This window comes from Octodon degus, unplaced genomic scaffold (genome assembly GCF_000260255.1).
Source record: "Octodon degus isolate 3935 unplaced genomic scaffold, OctDeg1.0 scaffold00233, whole genome shotgun sequence".
NCBI classification, from domain to species: Eukaryota; Metazoa; Chordata; class Mammalia; order Rodentia; family Octodontidae; genus Octodon; species Octodon degus.
In genome coordinates this window covers 2,755,635-2,775,520 of record NW_004524809.1, presented here as the reverse complement: position 1 = coordinate 2,775,520, position 19,886 = coordinate 2,755,635, and the positions used below count along the sequence as shown (strand labels likewise).

Here is a 19,886-nt window from a genome sequence, read left to right as displayed (position 1 = left end):
ATGGTGGCACATACCTGTAATCCCAGCACTTGGGAGGCTAGAAACAGGAGAATCACTATGAGTCTGATCTAGTAGTGAGACCCTGAACACAATGTAGAACTTTCCCTAAAAATTTAAAACAAAACAAACCACTAGAAATTCCATTTGACCCAGCTAATGCCCTTCTAGGTGCCTTTCCCAAAAGAATTACAGACATCATATTATACATGCATAACTGCGTTTAGAGCAGCACAACACATGCTAGCTAAATCTTAGTAGAAGTGGCTTACACGTCCCTCAACAGATGAATGGATAAAGAAAATGTGTTTATACACCATGAAGTACTACCCTGTCATAAAGGATAAACTTGAGTCACTTGTAGGAACATGGATTTCCCTTTGCCTCATAATTTTTTTTTGTCTTTTATGTACAGGGTCTATAGGGTCTCACTACACAGATCGGACTTGTAGTGAGCTTCCTGTTTTTAGCCTCCCAAGACCTAGGATTACAGGTGTGCACCACCACACCCAGTCTCAATTGCTGTCTCAGTGTGCCCTGGGGGAGGGGCAGCACAGCACACCAGGGGATCAAACTCCACTCCCTGTGCTCTGCCTAAGCAGGCACTTTAGTCTGCTGAGCTATCTGGCCCACCCTGCCCCATAATGTTAACTGAAATAAATCAACACACAGTGTAAATATCTCATGGTGTCTCTTACACGACAAACCCAAACCATAAATAAAGAACAAAATAAAAGATCATAGGAAGCAGGGAGCCAGATCTTTTTCAAATGGGAAAGGGAGGGCTGGCCAAATAGCTCAGTGCTTAGGCAGATGAATGGGTCGAAGGGGCCAAGGGTTCAATCCTCAGGCCTGCTGTGCCAGCCCTGCCCCTGGGATGCCCTGAGATGGTAATTGAGACTAGGCATGGTGGCACACACCTGTAATCCCAGCTCTTGGGAGGCTGTAAACAGGAGGATCACTATGAGTCCAATCTATTCAGTGAGAGGGCCCAGGGAGATAGCTCAGTAGAATAAGCACTTGCCTGGCAAGCACAGGGTCCTGAGTTCAATCCCCAGTTTAAAGACTATGTCCTAAAATACAAAAAAAAAAAAGAAAGAAAAAAAAGAAAAAAGGGAAGGGGACCAAAAGATGGAGCGCAGAGGTGGGGGAGGCCGCATTATGCCCACATACCAGCTCTACATGAGTCACGTAATCATTTTGTATTGCAAGCATGTGAAAATAAAAACTGGGAGGAAAAGCACTGGAAACAGTGCTGTGACACATGCTTGTAGTCCTAGCTACTCTGTAGGTTGAGGCAGGAGAATTGCTAGTTAAAGGCTAGCCTAGGCAACTTAGCAAGACTCTTTTAAAAAAAAACAGGCATGATGATGCACACCTGTAATATCCACAGTCTGGGAAACTGAGGTAGGAGAACTGCAAGTTCGAGCCTAGCGTTGGCAGCTTAGTGAGACTTTATGTGAAAATAAAAAAGCAAAACAAGTGCTGGGGGTGTAGTCCAGTGCAAGGACCCTGGATTCAGTCCCCAGGACAGAAAAAAAAGAAAAGAAGAAGCAGCACTAGAAATGTTAGGTTTCTCTAAAATATTAAGTCACTTCAATCTGTTTGGGTTGTTTCTTTGTTTGGAGACAGGATCTTGCTACATAGTTCAGGATGGTTTCGAACTTGCAGCAATCCTCCTGCCACAGCCTCCCAAGTGCTGGGATTACAGGCATTTGCCACCATAGCCGGCAAGTCACTTAAATCTGAAATCATCACTTGAAATACACTGAAAAGAGAAACTTGTGTCTTCAGACAGAAGAAATTTCTTTGTGAGCAAATTCGTGGTGCACCTAAGCTCACCTTGTTCTGCTGTGCTGCACCTTCTGCGTGGGGGTCCACACAGCGCCCTGACGTCAGTCCATTGCCTGGTGGATGATCAACAATGAAAGGACAAACAAAAATCAATTAAAAATCAGAAGTTAGTACCTCATTCTTTGAGAGAGCAGAGGAACAGGATGGAAGGGACAAGGAAGAATATTGCTGAATGCACTTTGCTTGGGAAACTTAAATATTTGCATATAATTACAAAAACAAATTTAAATAGGAAGGATAAAGTAATCGATCCCTGAATAACAAGGATAAAATAATCAAGCCCTGAAAAGTGAAACAAATTAACCTATGCATCAAATTAGTGGCTTCACAACATGAAAGGAAATAATGTCAAATAACTGCAGACATGTAGGACCGATTGTGTATCTCTTGTAGGATATGCCCTATGGACAAAAGCATCTGAAACTTAGTGATGGTCCTACCATTGCTATTTGAAACTGTGAGTGTGGATAATACACAAGCGTGCATATCAATACATAGATATATTATATACACATACATTAGGGTAAAACAAAGATAGTAAGCTGCTGGGAACTGCTAAGGTGAGAAATTGATCTTATGTGGGAGGGCAGGATGAGGCCTCATTGCCTAAAGCAGTCAAGCTACCTAGGTCTTTTTTTTATTGTTTGTTATGTACTGGGGATCACACTCAGGACCTTGTGCTTGCCAGGTGGCACTTATGCCCCTGAGCTATCTCCCAGGTGCTACTCCAGTCTTGAGAAAAACATCCTGCCTGAACATTGTTGGCTATTAGTTGCTAGGCAACTTTGTGTCTTGTAACTTTGCAAAGGTATAAATAAACGCTGACACTGTTGTTTGGGGTTCCTTTGCCAATCAGGCATGGTCCACCACCTACCTCAGCTATCATCTCACAGCTTTATTTTCTGAATCTTCTTGCTGTTTTCTCCCAGGGACTACTGAGAAACCAACAGATCCCTACAGTAAGCGACTATTTTAATATTATTAAGAACTAAGCTTAGGCAGACACCAGGGTTAGGGGGTTCAATCCCTTGCATGCTGTGGTGGCTCCGACCCTCCCACGGGCACACTGAGATGACTACCGAGACTGGGCGTGGTGGTGCGCACCTGTAATCCCAGCATTTGGGAGGCTGAAAACAGGAGGATCACTATGAGTCCGATCTACATAGTGAGACCCTGTATACCCTGTACTAAATACATTTAAAAAAAATAGAACTAAGATTTCAACGTAGGAGAAAATTTAATTTTGTATTGAAGATATGAGTATGAATTTGGTAACTGTTTTAATCATTCTAAAAACCTTAAAGTCCACAATTCCGCTCACTGAAAAGGCAAGTAAAACAATGGGTACTCCTTGTACCCAGCATGTGGCTTCTCAAACCCTGCCTTAATATGCTGTGGGGAACTGGGACTCCCTGAAGAAGCAGTGGATTTCAGACCTGGGGCAAGAGTTGTGCAAGATGTACCAGCTATTGTTGCATAAAACAAGGAAGCTACAGAATACAATCGGTGACACTTCAGAAGGACACGATAAACAATTTTAAGGGCTCTACTTGCCAAAGGAGAAACAATCTAGGCATCCAAAAAGACTATGATTCTAAGGTCTGTATTCTCCCTGCTTGTATTTAATAATGGGTGGGAAGGTTCTAACCAAGGCAATTCAGCAAGAACAAGAAATGCAAGAATCGCACATGGAAAAGAAGGAAGTGAAATCTCTGCACGTGACTTGATCTTGTAAATGGAAAAATCCTCAGAAATCCACCCAAAAAACCTATCAGAACTAATAAAAAAAAAGTTTAGTAGGGTTGAAGAATGTAAGATTATACAAAATTCAAATGTACGTCTATACATTAGTAGTAAACAATCTGAAAAGAACATAAAATGTGAAAGAATTCCATTACAAGGGATAAGTTTAACAAAAAAGTGAAAAATGTATGCTGAAAATTATAGAAAACTATTAAAAGAAATTGAAAATCTGAATAAATGGAAAAAAAAAAAAAAGAAAGGTCTTGCCTACGCCTACGTCTTCATGACTTACGGTTTGTTATTGAACTTCCATCCTAAGATATTTGGCCATTTTGGAATCAGAAGAACTAGCTTTTTTTTTTTTTTTAAAGGGTAGAAATAAAATTTTATTGTCATTTATAATCAAATGTAAGTTAAGTATACTTTCTTCTTCTTTTTTTTTTTTTTTTTTTTGCCGAACCGGGGATTGAACTCAGGCTCTTGCACTTGCCAGGCAAAGACTTATTCTACTGAGCCATCTCCCTAGCCCTAGGTATACTTTTGTACTTCATATTTTTTATAAATAAAAAGCTTTATTTTTTTAATAAAAAGTTTTAAACAGCCAGTAGCTAGTTATGTTCTTCAGAAAACACAGTTAGACTAACTTATTAATAGTACCTTCAAGCTTTTTCTTATTAGTACCAGCAAACTCCCTTACCTTCTCCCCCTTTTTAAAAAATTGGAAGGTTGGCATACATTTAACTTCATATTCTGCAGTGACATCCTGACAGTCACTCACATCTACTTTAAGGAACAACACTTTGGAATATTTTTCAGACAGGAATGAAAGAAAGGCTTGATCATTTTGCAGGGCCCACACCATGTGGCTAAGAAATCAGCTACTACAAGTTTATCTCCTGCACCAGCCTCTTTGCTTTTGATCTGCTGCACCATACTGGCTGCTGAGGGCCTGACAAACTATTGAGGCAAGCAATGGAAACGGGTGGAAGGCATGGGACATAACACTGAACCAGCTTTTTTTTTTTTTTTTTGCTTTAACTTTCATTATTTCTGTAGAAATGTTTAGTAATTTATGATACTTCAGCTTATGTTTATTATAGGATCTTAAATTCTGCCATGAATTACAATGCCCATTGTTTTTATAACTTAGAATTGTTGAAACACCATTGTGAACCCTTTGCTTACCTTCAAAAATAGACAGTTCCCATAAGCAACCATATCCATACTCAAGCTTTCAAATAGTAACTGTGAAATAGCATGGATTTCCTTAGGCCAAGGACATTATCCAAGAGTTTTATGAATAAGGCTGAGACTTGACCTTGCCAGAATTCACGAGGATGATGTCTGTCTTGTTTTATCTGGTTTAAGAAGGTTTCTCACTGGACTGTTTCCCCAGTTTCTTCTTTTCCCACTGAACTTTTAAAAATTTTTCAAGTATCTAGATTTTAATTACTTTTTTCTGGTACATTGAGTTTATTTATTGTGGGATAACGTGATGTAGATTTAAGTATGCCTTATTTTATTCAGTTTATATTATTTTGCTTTTAAAATATAAGTAAATACAAATGTAGTATCACAGAAAATGCCACCTCCCAGCCAGTATACTTCAGTTAGTTGCCTGGATAAATAATAGTTTCTGTTGCAGTTCTGGTTCCTTCTAGTCTTTCAGAAATGGTTGGTCACCGTGATGCATAGCTGATCACTATGATGTTCATTGTATAAACTCAACGTGTGTTGTATAAACCAATCCCCAATTGACAAGCCATTCTGCCTCTGTATTTCCTGGCATGCTTATCGTATATAAGCGTTAGAGATCAGGGCCTGATATTCTGGAGATTTTCCCAGTCCATGCCTGATGACGTAAATAAATCTGCCTACAAATCCTGGGTGTCATTTTGGTGATATGACTTTGTAGTAGGAATTGCTTTTCCATACTTCTGTGCCTATAGTTAGTTTCCCTATTCTTTAGATGTTTATATTTGTTGATGTGTACTATAGTTTTGCCTCCAGTATTGGGGATTGAACCCAGGGTCTAGGCATCTGTAGCCCTTATATATTTAATTTTGAGGCAGTATCTTGCCCTAAGTTGCCCATCTGGCCTGAAACTTGTGATTCTCCTGTGTATATGCCACCATGCCCTGTCATACTACAGTTTTAACCAAAAGTAGGAATTAGATAATACTTGCTGAATGAATGATTAATAGTCATTTTAATACTTCTCAGAAATGTCCTTGTCCTCTTCATGTTACCTGAGTGTTGGCATGCAATTTGGGCTGCACTGTCAGTGCAGTGACTTTTGGAGTAGTTAATAGTATATTTCTTACTTTCCTACTCAGCAGTTCCCTCCTCTCCAGTAAACTTTTTGTTTTTTATTCTGAGATTGACTAAAATGACTCCTTGCTCAGAAGCATGTCAGCTGATAGAGTCATTATGGACAGAAAATTTAAAACAAAATAGGTATTGTTTGGCTTTGAGCTATAACATTCTCTACATTAGCTGGTTTATGATTAACTTCTTTATTGTAATATACATATAACTAAATCTACCATCTTCACCATTTGTAAGCCTATAGTTCAGTGATATATATATATATACATAGCCATTACTACCACCTATCTCCATAGTTCTTTTGGTCTTGTAAAACTAAAATCTTTAACTCAGTAAATGGTAACTCCTCTTCATTTCTCACCCTAGTACTCAACAAGCCCTATCTACTTTCTGTAACTGTGATTCTGACTACTCAATACTAGTGGAATCACACAGTATTTGTCTTTTTCCAATTGGCTGACTTCCCTTAGTATAGTGTTCTCAAGGTTCATCTGTGTTGTAGCATATTGAAGGGGTTTTTTTCCCCTCTCTTTTTAAGGTGGAACTACATTTCATTGTATGTAACACATTTTGTTTAGCCAGATTTATCAGTGGATGCTTGAGTTGTTTCTACATTTTACTTATTGTGAATAATGTTGCCATGAACATGTTTATGCAGATATCCCTTTGAGATTCTGCTTGCAATTCTTCTGGGTGTATTTCTGGGACTAGAATCATACCATCTTATATTCCTACCAGTAGTTCACACTGATTCCAATTTTTCCCCATCCTTGATAACATTTTTTTAAAATAGTCATCCTAATGGATGTAAGGTGGTAACTGGTTTATAATTTAATGAAAGCATATCTGAATATTTTCTTGTTCTTTACATCTTGAAAAAATTAAAATACTGCGTAAGTTGTTCCTCAGTATCTGTGGGGCCTTGGCTCTAGAATCCTCTCCCATATCAAAATCTGTGTGTGCTCATGTCCTTTATGTGAAATGGTGTGAGTGGACAAGTGTGGTGTTGCAAGGACACAAGAGTCACTCACTGAGAGTTCAAGGCCAGCCTGAACTACACAGTGAGAGCCTGTCTCAGAAAACCAGAATAAGTACATAAATTTGCATATACCTCACATGTATCTTTCTGTATGCTTTAAATCATTTCAGGTTACTCACAATACCTAATACAACGTAAATGCTATTTAAATAGTTGTAGTATGTTGTTTAAAAAAATGATGACCAGTTGACAACACATGTCCATACTTGATATAACACAGTCACTATTCCCAGTATGTTCCATCCAGGCTGGTTGAATCCATCACTGATGCAGACTGTGGCTGTAAGGGGCCAACTGTATATGAAGCCTTTATCATGTTGTATAACTAAGTTGCTTGCATTTATGCCAAGTAGACATTTGTTTAATGGGGTTTATATAACAACCTCATTCCCAAGACACACAGCTGATGAATGGCTTATGAGGAAGTCTGTGCTCTTAATTGCTATACTGAGTTGCCAGTAGGTTAGTTGTCTGTAGGATTGAAGAAGGCCTTCCTCTGAATGTCCATTAATCCTGGGGAAGTGAACATTCTAGCTTCTTATTGTCGTTAATGTGTGCTGTACTACGTCACACACACACACACACACACACACACACACACAAACACACACACACAGAGAAATACAAATGTACCCTCTGTTCTTTTTGAGATACTCTTGCTTAGGAGAACCCATGTAGTAGTGAGACTACTAGACAACACAACTTGGGATTCTCATTCCTCAACTAGTCCCAACTGTATCATTTCTTTTTTTTTTTTTTTTTTTTAATTTTTTAGTGTGATTTTATGGTTCAGAACCTGGTGTATCTTTGTGAATATTCCATGTGTACTTGAGGATATTATTAGGATAGACTGTCTTGTATATGTCACCTAGTTTAAAGGCAGGAGATAGTGGCTTGTTTTTATCAATAATGTTGAAAGTCTATAGTTACACTTGTGGATTTTTGTGTTCCCTTGTCATATCTACCAGTTTTTGCCTTATGTATTTTGAAGCCTTGATTGTGCATACATATTTAGTGGAAAGCTGTTGTTACAGATACCTGAGGTAAACAAGCTCAGAAAAAAAAGGGGTCACTTGGGTTCATAGTTTTGGAGGTTACAGTCCATGTCACATGGCCTGTTGCTTTTTAGGCCTGCAGCAAAGCAGCCCATGATGGTGGAGGGAAGTGAATTGCATAGTGGAGCTGCTCAGCTCAGAATCAAGAGGAAAAGAAGGTGGCCCCATGTCCCTCTGGAGAGTTGCCCCAGTGATCTCAAAGTCCCAGCAGGCCCACCTTTTAAGGTTTCTACCACCAGCCACCTGTGCAGAACTGGGACCAACATTTCTGTAGGATACCGACTAGCAGGATGCTATTGTAGCCGTTACTTTGTTGTATTTGTTTCCTTTTATCTTCTTTGCTACAAATTAAGCTTTTCTTTGGAATTCTGTTTATTGACTTATTTATATTGCTTAAAAAAGATATGTTAGTGGTTGTCTTTGGATGAACAGTATGCATTTTTAAATAACCTGAGTTTACCCTCAATTATTTTATCACTTTACATGTGATGCATCATTATAGGATGTTTATCCTTCCTCTCTGTCCTGTGTTGTCATGCACGTCACTGTTACATGTGTAGTACACACCCAGTCTGCTAGTACTGCTTTAAATAGTTACTTTTTAGAGCAGTGAAAAATAAGACATTTTATCTCCATTTATTTTGTAGATCCAGGTTTCTAACTTTTACAAATTACTTCTGTCTGAAGAACTTCTTTAGTATTCCTCATAGGGCAGATTTTTTTTTTTTTTTTTTTTTGAGAGGGGGTTCAGGGTCTCACTGCATAGCCCACATTAGTAGCGATCCTCCTGATTTCTGCCTCCCAATCCTGGGATTACAGGCGCACGCCACCGCACCTGGACGCCATCACTGGCTCAGCGCACCCAAAGGTGGGACTGGCACAGCAGGCAGAGCCAGGTATTGAACCCTGGCCCCTGTGCTTACCTAAGCAAGCACTTAGTCTGCTGAGCTATACCGCCGGCCCTATGGGGCAGATTTTCCAACAGCAAATTACTTTTGTTAATTTGGGGAAATCTTTATTTCTTCTTTACACATGAGAGCATTTGCATTGGATATAGGATACTGGATGGACACTGTATAGTCATCACCCTGCTGACGTCTTCCTTGCCAAGTCTCTTAATAGTAGGGTTTTTTATCACTCTTCCTCTGTACCTAAAATGCTTTCTCCTCTCTGACTGCCATAAGAGTTTTCTCTTTGGCTTTTGATCTTTTGAACATATATGTCTTAGTTACTTTTCTTGTTGCTGAAACAAAATACCGAACACCAAAAGTTAAAGGAGGAAAGGTTTATTTGGCTTACAGTTTGTAGAGGTTTCAGTCCCTACTGGCTCCACTGCAGGGTAGCAAAGCAGAGGGGCATCTCAGAGAAGGAACAGTTCATGGTGGGCAGAAGTCAGGGAAGCTGCAAAGTAGTGAAACAGCAGCAGCTGTCCCTTGTATTCTATCCAGGCTACATGCTTTTAGGGCAGGTAGTACTCACGCTCAGGGTGGGCCTTCCCATTATGTACTCCCAAAACTATGACAAATCAGCCAGTGATCTAATTTAGTAATTACACATTTGATTGATCCCAGCATTACACATCCCAGATCCAATCACCTCTGAAAAGCCTCACTTAGGACTGCATGAGGCATTGTGGAGGATATCAAGACACAACCCAGAACAATATGTTAGGCTGATGTTCTAGGCATTTATCTTGTTAAGTATGTATTTTCAGAGCTTCTTAATAGTTCGGTGTGCTGTTACTAATTTTGGTAAGTTCTTGGCCATTTGAACTTTTCTTCTGCACCATTATGTCTCTTCAGCTTCTAGACCTCTTAAGTATGAGTATGTAACAGTGTTTGATATTTTCTCGTAACTCTCAGATGTTCTCCAAGTAGGAAAATTTCTTTTCCTGTGTAGTTTCAGTTTGGGAAAATTTGCTAGACTATTCTCAAGTTCTTTTTTCAATTGTTTGAAGTCTACTCTTTCAGTACATGTATACTGCTTATCAAAAGCAGTTGTTATGGCTTGTGTGTAGATGTCCCCCAAAAGTCTCATAAAGTCATGGGGTGGGCTTGTAGAATTTGTGGTTGATTTGTGGTCCCATGCCAGGATTATGGGTGTGAGTACTGCACCAGCACTAGGATGGATGGCCTGCATGCAATATAAAGGAGCAATATATTGCTTACTGCTGCTGCCTCTTTTCTTGCTGCTTTTGCTGTTTTCTGCTGCCATGAACTGTTCCCCTCTGCCATGTACCACCCTGCCTTGGAGCCAGCCAAGTATGAGATGAAACCTCCGCAAACTGTGAGCTAAATAAACCTTTCCTTCCTTAATTTTTGTTGTCAGGTACTTTGTCTCAACAGTGAGAGAAAAATAACCAACACATCACTGTTTTCATTTCTAGCATTGTTACTGTGTCTTCATTTCTTGCATTTATACTTGATTCTTGCTTATCATTTGCATTTCTGTGTGAAATTACACATCTGATCACACATACTGTCTACCTTTTTCATTGGAATATTTATTACATTAATTATATTGTAAGTTCTCTGATAATTCTAAAACTCATGTCATATATGCATCTGGCTCTGATTGCTTTGTTTCCTCACCATCACTGTCTTTAGCATGCTTTAGTCTGGACTGTATGTATTGTCTATGGCAAGAAATATTGAGATAAATATTTGATATGCTTTGATCTGTTTGGTTGAAGGTTTCATGCAGGGTGGGGAGTAGGGTTAATAGATTCAGAGGGTCAGTGTGTTTTTTATTAATGCTGTGGTTACTGAAATTGACATTTGCTGTTGCCATGGGAACCAGAGGCTTCAAATTTCCCTGCTAATAACGTGTTCCTTGTCGCTGCTTGGCTTTGAGTTTCTCTCTGTGCTCCCTCAATGTGTCTTGTGGCTCTACCAGCTGTGGTCCACTCTTTCTTTTCCTCAAAGAATGTTAGTAACAACAAGGGTGAGGGCAGTTCTGTGATGTTCTGATTTAACCTTGGATTTTGTTGGTACTGGAGCACAGGTCTGGGGTTGTGGCTTTCCCAAATTTCTGTACTTTTTCCCCTTCTTTTTCCTTAACTTCAGTAAGTATTCAACAGAATCCTCAGGCTAAGGATTTTTAAAAAATCTTTCTGTCCTGCTTAGTAAGATTGGTTTTACTTAGTGATGACTAGGTGCTGACCTGCTTTCCCTTCCCCTAGATGTAATAGAATTCTGTGTTATCAGGGCATAGACATTGGAAGTAGTACACAGATATAGGAAGTGGAACTGGAATGGCTACATTGGTTGCTGTCCACCTCAGGCCATCTCCAGTGTCAGGTGGTGAAAGTGAAAAGTTCTATTCTTGATTTCTAGCTACATTGGAGAACCTTTGGAAGTTAGTAGAGGAAAAGCCACTTAAAGATGCAGTCTCCTGTGATTAGAGCTCCCCAAAACTTCACAGTGATGCTAGGCCACACTCAGACTGTAACTGTTTGTCCCAGTTTATGACTTACTCTTCCTCCCTGCAGTGGGATTCTTAAGTGTTTTAAGACTATATTTCCTCGGGTATGGGAGAGGTGTCCACCCTCAGTTATGGCTTCATCCTGTTGATTTGCCTGCAAGTTTGGTAGGAGAAAGTGGGAAAACAAAAAGGGAAGAGTGAGATTTCCTATTCATACTTGAACCTTAGGGGTCCATGCTATTAAAAAATATTTGGGACATGATCAAAAAGTATAGTGAACATTTGACCTTAATAATTTTGTAACAGTGCAACACATACTGTCATTAATCCCCCTCACAATAGTACCCCACATGGGCCTTTCTACTTGCTGTTCTTTTCTGGACCTTAAGTAATCACATCCACTGGTGTGTCCCAGGCCTTCCAAGTTTAAATGCTGAAAGTTTTGTGACCTATGTGGCCCCCAAGTCCCAGGAGAGCACACAGCTGGCCTACCACCATAACATTCCTGTTGCCTTTAACTTGCACCCCCCATTTATCTCTATCAGCCATCACTTAAATAACATCCTACAATAAAAATGCCCACTGTGTATAATGTATGAATGCAATTTTTGGCTGTACTGATTGCCCTCCCAGATGCTATCTTTAAAGCTGTTTGCCATCTGATGCTTGCTACTTACTGATATGTTTGTCAACTTTTCCCTCAGCCTGAGAGTCTTATAAAAACCGGGACTATCTCAGGGCCTGGTATATAATAGGTGCTCAATTTCTGATGTATGAATGAAGGAGTCCATCTCAGTAATGAGTATGAGCTTTTCTCTAAGCAGTGGAAGGCACCCAGGCCAGGTGCACCATGATCTAGGTTAAACCTTGTCCCTTGCTTTCATGAAGTGGGAGGACATTAGGAAACCATGGAGGAGGTGCCTACTGTCTAGAATGTAAACCTCTAGACAGGAGGAGAAGTGCTGAAAAAACAATCACTCTCATCAAGACAAAGTACTACGCCTTCCCCAACTTCAAACCCATGTATCCCATCATGTCTACTACTTTCTGAAATGGTTCTGGGAGGCCTATTTTTGAAAGTCATTAGTTGCACTGTTGTGGTTGTCTCATCTTGAGTCAGTTCAGATCCTTCATCACACTGACATAGACTTTCTAGCTTCCACAACTGACCGTTGGGCCTTCCCAGCACAGATCCATGAAGCAGGCTTGCATGAGACATTATTGTGGGCTCTAGGCCTCCAGTTAGACTTGTTATAAGCTCTAGGTATTTAGCTGGACTTATGCAGGACATTGCTGTGGGATTCAGGCTCTCAGCCAGATTCTTGGTCTTTAGTATGTAGACAGATTTCTTGCACTTATTGTATATGATTCTTTGGGTAATAATAATCTTATGGCTGGGCATGGTGGCACTCACCTGTAATCCTAGCAGTTGAGAGGCTGAGGCAGGAGGATTGTTGCAAGTTCAAGACCAGCTTGGGGCTACAAAGTGAGCTCAAGGCCAGCCTGAACTGCATAGTGAGATCCTGTCTCAAAAAAAAAAACAAAAAAAATAATGATCATTGCCTTGTAAAATGTGTCCTGTATTGTATTGTTAACCTTGCAAAAACTCAAAACCACAACACCCATATAAACCCTAGACAGCCAGAGATCACAGCCTGATATTTTGGGAATGATCTTGATTAGTGCCTATCAGTATAAATAAATCTGCTTCCAAATCCTAGGTATCATTTTGGTGTTTCTGCTTACTATAACACAGGGCCTGCCACCAGTGTCAGTGTAGCCTGGCCACTTTGGACTGTGGCTGCCCCAGCCTCTAAGTGTTAGGTACAAACCCACACAATCAACCAGACCAGGCACTTTGACACAAATAGAAGATTTATTGGGGACATCAAGCAGGCTGGCTGTCTAGCAGAATAACGTAGCACCCAACAAAGGAGAGAAGGATAAAGATACTTTATAGTATCTTTCAAGGAGGGTGATTGTGGGCTGGAACAGCCAGGTTGCAGGTGGACATCATTTATCTTCCTTGTGGTTTAATTTTGTTTACGTCAGAAGAGAGTGAGCTGAGACCAACATGGGTCAAGGAAAAGTGAGCTGAGACCAGAGTACAGTGTGGGGCAGGAGCAGGATTGGGGTTGGTGTAGGTTACCTAAGAAACTAAGGCAAGGTTTTGGGCAAGGTTCTTTGGGAAACTTGAGTTCTAACCTGTCACTGAGTACCTAGATGGCTCGTTGAGCGTGGTAAAATGAATCCTGGGGAACAGTTCCCTACATAACCCTGTCAGGTAACTGAGGTCTCTTAAATGAAAGGTTAACATGCTTGTGCCCTTGAACCTTCATTAGGTGAGGTTCTACTGAGTCCTGAGATGCTCATCAGGCATTATTTCTTCTTGTCCTGATTAAAAGTGCTTTGTTTCTTTTTGGCAGTGCTAATATCTTTAGCAACCATAACTGTTTTGCTGTGCTCCCCAACTTTATGGGTGATTGTCTATGACTAGTTGTTTCCTCAAATCTTTTTTTTTTTTTAATGTATTTTTACAGGGTCTGCAGGGTCTACAGGATCTCACTATGTAGATCAGACTTGTAGTGATTTTCCTGTTTTCAGCCTCCTAAGTGCTGGGATTACAAGCAGGCACCACCACTCCCAGTCTCAATCACACCTCAGGGTGCCCCAGGGTGGGGCCAGCACAGCATACCAGGGATTGAACCCCTGTCTCTGTGCTCTGCCTAAGCAGGTGCTTTAGTCTGCTGAGCTATCTGGTGGCCCTTGTGTCTCCTCAAATTTTTTTGCTCTGCACTTTGCTTCCGATTTTCACTATAGATCTGGCTAAAAACAGCCAACAGTACTGAATCACACCCTGCAGTTGTTCTACCTTGAAATTTCCTCTGTCCTCCTTAAACCCAATCTAACACTTTAGAGCACAGACAAAATGTGCAGAAATTCTTGGCTAGATTGTAACATGTTACAGTTCACAGTAGAATTCCCTTGTTCCCATCTAAAACTGCAGAAACCTAGGCTTTACCACTAGCATTCTGATCTTATGAGCTCTAGCCAGAATCACCCATCAGATTTTGCTTATAGCGTTTTTGTCTTGCTGTACCCCATTTCTCCAAATTTCTTTCATAAACCAGTTACAAGACTTCTGAATCCCATGGTCAGGTATAGTTGTAGCCATCACATCAGTGACCCCATTTCTCTGGTACCCATTTTCTGTATTGGCCAACTTTCTAAAACTTAAAGAGAATGTAATTTGGCTCACAGTTTCAGAGGGTTTTTTTCCATAGCTGGCTGGTCAAAGGCTGGAGTGTTATAGTAGAAGGGTGTGGTAGAACAAAGCTGCTCACATAGCCGCTGGGGGCAAAGCACAGAGAATGTGCCTTAGAGGGAAGGGGCCAGGACCAGCCCCCAAGGTACTGCCTCTGTTAATACTGCCACTCAGACACACCTAGGAGTGTGTTTTACAGATCTCTGGAGGCTCCCAGTCCAGTCAAGTTGACAGTCAAGATTAACTGGCTCACCAAGACATTTGCCTCTTTTTCTGAGTGCTGACAAGTTAATGTTCTTTCAAAATATCTTCTGTCTTAATAATTTTTCTTGAATACATTTTTGCAAAATGAGAAAATACTGCAAAGCATTAAAAAATAAGTACTGTATTCCTTCCTACCAGTGGGCAGTAAGGCTTATTAACATACATACATTTTTGTGGTTGCATGGTTTCTTTTCTGTCTGTAGTAAATAAGTTTCCTTCCAAGTTGCTCACTGTATAATTCTTGATACTTGCTTTTCAGCTTTCCCAAAAGGATTCCTGTGCACCCTAGAGGGCTTGAGGAACAGCAGCAAAGGCAAGTACTCAGCTCGTTACAGTCAGTGGATGAACTTGGTTTGTGGCAAACTGAAAAGCTTTGGTTATCATGTCTATCAAAACCAAAAAACTGGAAAGAAAAATTTACAAGAATAAAAAGAACAGATATAATTTGGGATGATTTTGTAGAGCACGCTTATGAATGTCAGATTTTTAAACATATTTCTACTTAAATTTCTGATACTGATTCAGAGCAACTTATTTTCTACCTGTGAAACTAATGGCATATTCTTTAGCAAAACTGTGACAGAAAAATTAGTTGCTGAAAATTCTGAGAATATAACAGAATTACTGAAATACTTGGTCTATAGGTAGATGCCTTTTCCCATCTTTTGCTCCTTCTCCATTTTCCCTTTTGTTTCATTCTACTGCCTTTCCTGTTCCTCTATTTCTCTAGGTTTACTTATAAGAACTTCACCTTCTAGAAAAGCCAAGTTAATAAAAGAGAAGCCAACACCACCTTCCTCTTAGCAAAATACAAAGGGCTTTACAGTTGCACTTGTTTGTATTAAACTAAGGATCTAAGTACAGTTACTACGGAAATTTTGTTAACTGTGCAATAGTTACTTTTTGAGCTTTATTAATTGGGAAAAGCAATAGAAAAATCCTTAAGCACTTTGAGATCATTCAGTTCTCATTCAGTGTTTGCATCCTTGCTATCAGCAAATTTATAGGATCAGTTATTCAGCATTACCATCATTGGTATTTTTGTCACAGGATTCAGTTTTTTATAATAAGTTATAAATATTGAAAGGTGGCCTTAAAGATCTTTTGTGAAGAAAATTTTAGGAACTCAAAAAATTATAACCACATATCTTGTTGGTACTAATATTACAGGAGTAATGTAATAGCTACAAGTAATGGTACAAGATTACATTTCATAATCAATACAATTGGTTAGTTGTAAAAATGCCTAAAGCTCCATGTAGGTTTCTGTCAAGCTCCATGCTATATGAGCCTATCCCTGTTAGTATCATTTAGTGCTGCCTCCAAAAATCCTGGACTTCATTACATTGTTACCTAATCTTTGCAGCTGTGAAGAGAGCCTTGGTTTAGGAGGGTTTTTTGTTGTTGTTGCTGTTGTTTCGGTTTTTTTGGTACCGGGGATTGAACTCAGGACCTTGTGCTTGCCAGGCAAATCTTATTCTACTGAGCTATCTCCCTGGGCCAGAGCCTTGGTTTAAAAATCTTAGCTTTGTAGACTTTGGCTTAGAAATTGATCTTGTTTTAGATTTGCCTAGGGAATGTTAGCATTCTTTGGAGTTGATCAGTTTTGCAGACTATTTGAAAACAAATGATATGCAAATACTACTGAAATTACTGATACAGTATTAAAAATGTGCCATGTTCTTTAATTTTTAAAATAGGAAGCGAATAGTAATTTGATTTGTTTAAAGCTCTACCCAAAGAAATAGACTTTCTGAGTAATAAATTCTAATACTTTTGTTTATAAAATGAAGTTTTACAACTAATCGTGCCACCATTCTTTTATCCATGGTATCTTTTAATCTTCTGGGATCAACTTACTTTATATATTTTACCTACAACAATAACAAAAAATCAGATGTATTATTTAAGTAATGCAGTGCAAATAAGGAAAAAATACAAACTACCTCTTCACAATCAGCCTGCTGCTTTGATATAACCTGTGTTCTCAGAGCCTAAACTGCCCATTGCAGGAATAAGTTGAGTATGTTGCTTACAATGCCCTTTCTGTCTGAGTAGATTAGAAATAATTCAGTAATCATTAGTTTGCCAGACAAATTTGTGAGGAAGGGGAGCATAATTAAACGTACTATTAGGGCCGGGGAGATGGCTCAGTGGAATAAGCACTTCCCTGGCAAGCGCAAGGGCCTGAGTTCAATCCCTGGTTCCGCCAAAAAAAAAAAAAAAAAAAAAAAAAGGAAGTCTAAACGTACTATTGGCAACATTTCTAACCACACGCTCACAGAAACTGCACTGTGGACCAATAAGTCATTAATAAGAGTTAAGGGTTTCTTTCCTGACTTTCCCAAAGGGATAAAGACTAAAAAAAGGACAGAAAGAAAGAAAAGATAAAAGCAAATACAAAATCAGGAAAAGGGTGAGAGGCCATAGTGGGATGGCACAATTTCATTGGGGCCACAAAAAATTTGAGTGAAAGACAATGAAAGTTTCCATTCTCATGGCTGTTCTTCATTTGCCTCATTTAGGAACAGTGAATTTTATAATATTTACCAGTTGGTAGTACTGGAAGGAGACAGATGTCTTTACCTCTGTTACTCTGAGTCATGAACAAGTCAGGAGATGAGGGGGAAAAAAGAGGAGATGAGGGAACAGAAAAGAGAGGATATGCAAGATGGTAAGATTTTCTGAGAGTAGTTACCAGAAAGAAAGCTCCAGTGGTCTCCATTCTTGTTCTTCTGAACTCTAGCTAACTTAGGCCTCTAGATGGTCAGTTGGTGGCAAGGTGTCTTCATATCCCTAGAACTTGAACAACATGGGGTTTCATCAGTTGTGACTTGGGCTGTTCAAAGTACTTTGTAGTGTAGTTTTAATAGTTTTTGTTTGGTTTTTTGAGGCAGTCTCGTGCTGTGTGCTGTAGATGGGCCTCAAACTCATGGTGATCTTCCTCTCTCACCTTCCTAAGTGCTGGAACTACCAGCATGTACCACCATGCCTGGCCTGGGAATTTTTAAATTTTTCAACAAAAAGTCAAGGATAAATAATGGAAATGAAGAGCCTCTTATATCATGTTTTATCTTGTTGGCTCCTGTACATTTTTACAATTTTATTTTACATATGTCTACAAACTCAATAAAAAACTTTTTTATGAAGGAAAAATGTCATCACTTCTATAATCCCTCTTTAAAAAAAAAAAGCATGTGATTTCATTTGTCAGAGTTATACAACTATCTTAGTTTCAGCTTCCTTTTAACTGCCTGCATCTAATAACTGGTGATATTGCTCTTTCACTTTTAATTTTGTCTACTCTTCCCTCATGCTGTTATTATGCTGTTGCTTTGCTTTTGAATTTTATAGCTATTTATGGGAAGCTGTATTGGGGAATGATCCTACTGAGAAGGGAATTTCTTTGAATCTCCTTTCTTGAATGCTGGTACTGAGCAAATCTTTCTCTAGAGACTGGTTCTTTCTGAAGTGCTCATTTCTAGGATTCCAGGAAGGCCAGTTGTGCCTCAGAGAATTCAGCTTACAAATTTTTATTTTCATTGTCTTTTCAGAAGAACAAACCTTTAATTACCAATGAACTTGATAACTATGAGTGCTAACAAGAAATACCAGTGTTCCTTTAAAAGTTACCTGTAATTAGATTGGGATAGCCACTCCTGCTCATCTTTGAATTTTCTCTGTTTAAGCATGTTCATAAAAAAATATGGTTTTAGATGAGAAGAATTAAATTACCTCAGCTAGACTGAACACATGAACAGTCTATTCCCTTTCCTGAGCAGTGGCTGTTTTATCAATTGTTAGTACATGTCCACTGCAGGATAGCACTTTGAGTGCCCAATTCTTCATGTTTTTGAAACATTCAGGGATTTTTCTTATTTTAGTATTGCTGTTTTCATTTCTTGCATACTTGTTTTGGGCTTTTTCTTCTATTCTAGAAAATAATCATCCACTATCTATAAAACTATCTTTTAATCTTCTGATTAAAGATTGCTTAATGATAGTGCCTGTTTATGTGGCTAGTGGCATGTTTTTAACACTGGGAGTTGCTGCATGGATTTATAAGTTTTTTTCTTTTCTTTTCTTTTTTTTTAAACATTAGATAGGCATGAAGCCTCCGTCTCACCGCTGCATGCATAGTCACTGTTGAAGCAAATACCTACCTAATTTGACAGTCTTGGTGTGTTTAAAATTTTTGAGTTTGCAAATAAGCCTATTAAATCTACTGATGGAGCCGTCAGGCAGTGAACAGTTATATGAGGACCCTGATCCTGGAGGCAGATCCCAAGATGCAGAGGCCAGGAAGCAGACAGAATCAGAACAAAAGTTATCTAAGATGACCCACAATGCTTTGGAGAACATTAATGTGATTGGCCAAGGTTTGAAGCACCTCTTCCAGCACCAGCGCAGGAGGTCGTCAGTGTCTCCACACGATGTTCAGCAGATTCAGGCCGATCCAGAACCTGATGTGGATCTGGACAGCCAGAACGCAAGTGCTGAGATTGATGGTGTCCCCACCCACCCTACAGCTCTGAACCGAGTTCTGCAGCAGATCCGAGTACCACCCAAGATGAAGAGAGGGACCAGCTTGCATAGTAGGCGGGGCAAGCCAGAGGCCCCAAAGGGAAGTCCCCAGATCAACAGGAAATCTGGCCAGGAGATGGCAGCTGTGTCCCAGGCAGGCCGGCCCCGGTCTTCCTCCACAACTGATGCTCCTACCAGCTCCACAGTGATGGACATAGCCTGCGCAGCAGCTGCCTGTGTGCCAGGGGAGGAGACACCCGCAGAACGGGTGAGTCCACTGACCTTTCTGTTTTCTTTTGACTCACTGCTCTTACCAACCTGTGTTTGTATGTGCACACACAACTTCAAGACAGACACATGGCTGATTTTCCACTGTGACTCTTGCATTAGAAAG

The 19,886-nt window shown here is 39.7% G+C and overlaps 2 protein-coding genes across 7 annotated transcripts in view; one reads left to right on the top strand and one right to left on the bottom strand.

Annotated features, from left to right (window-relative positions):
* Positions 1 to 19,886, top strand: part of Tmcc1 (transmembrane and coiled-coil domain family 1) — a 248,757-nt gene that overhangs the window by 47,371 nt on the left and 181,500 nt on the right. For 5 of the 6 annotated variants that reach the window (XM_023705965.1, XM_023705964.1, XM_023705967.1 and 2 more), the window contains 2 exons: positions 15,228 to 15,281; positions 19,498 to 19,760. In XM_023705965.1, the coding sequence (XP_023561733.1) occupies positions 19,539 to 19,760 (222 nt within the window). In that variant the 5' untranslated portion in view covers positions 15,228 to 15,281; positions 19,498 to 19,538. Of the gene's footprint in view, positions 1 to 15,227; positions 15,282 to 19,076; positions 19,761 to 19,886 lie in introns of those variants that run through there. The other variant, XM_004645619.2, reaches the window with a different exon arrangement.
* Positions 4,229 to 4,527, bottom strand: LOC101570781 (thioredoxin-like). The gene is made up of 2 exons (XM_012512578.1): positions 4,413 to 4,527; positions 4,229 to 4,374 (listed from the first exon to the last, which is right to left on the bottom strand). The coding sequence occupies exons 1-2, from the start codon at positions 4,525 to 4,527 to the stop codon at positions 4,229 to 4,231; spliced, it is 261 nt and encodes an 86-aa protein (XP_012368032.1).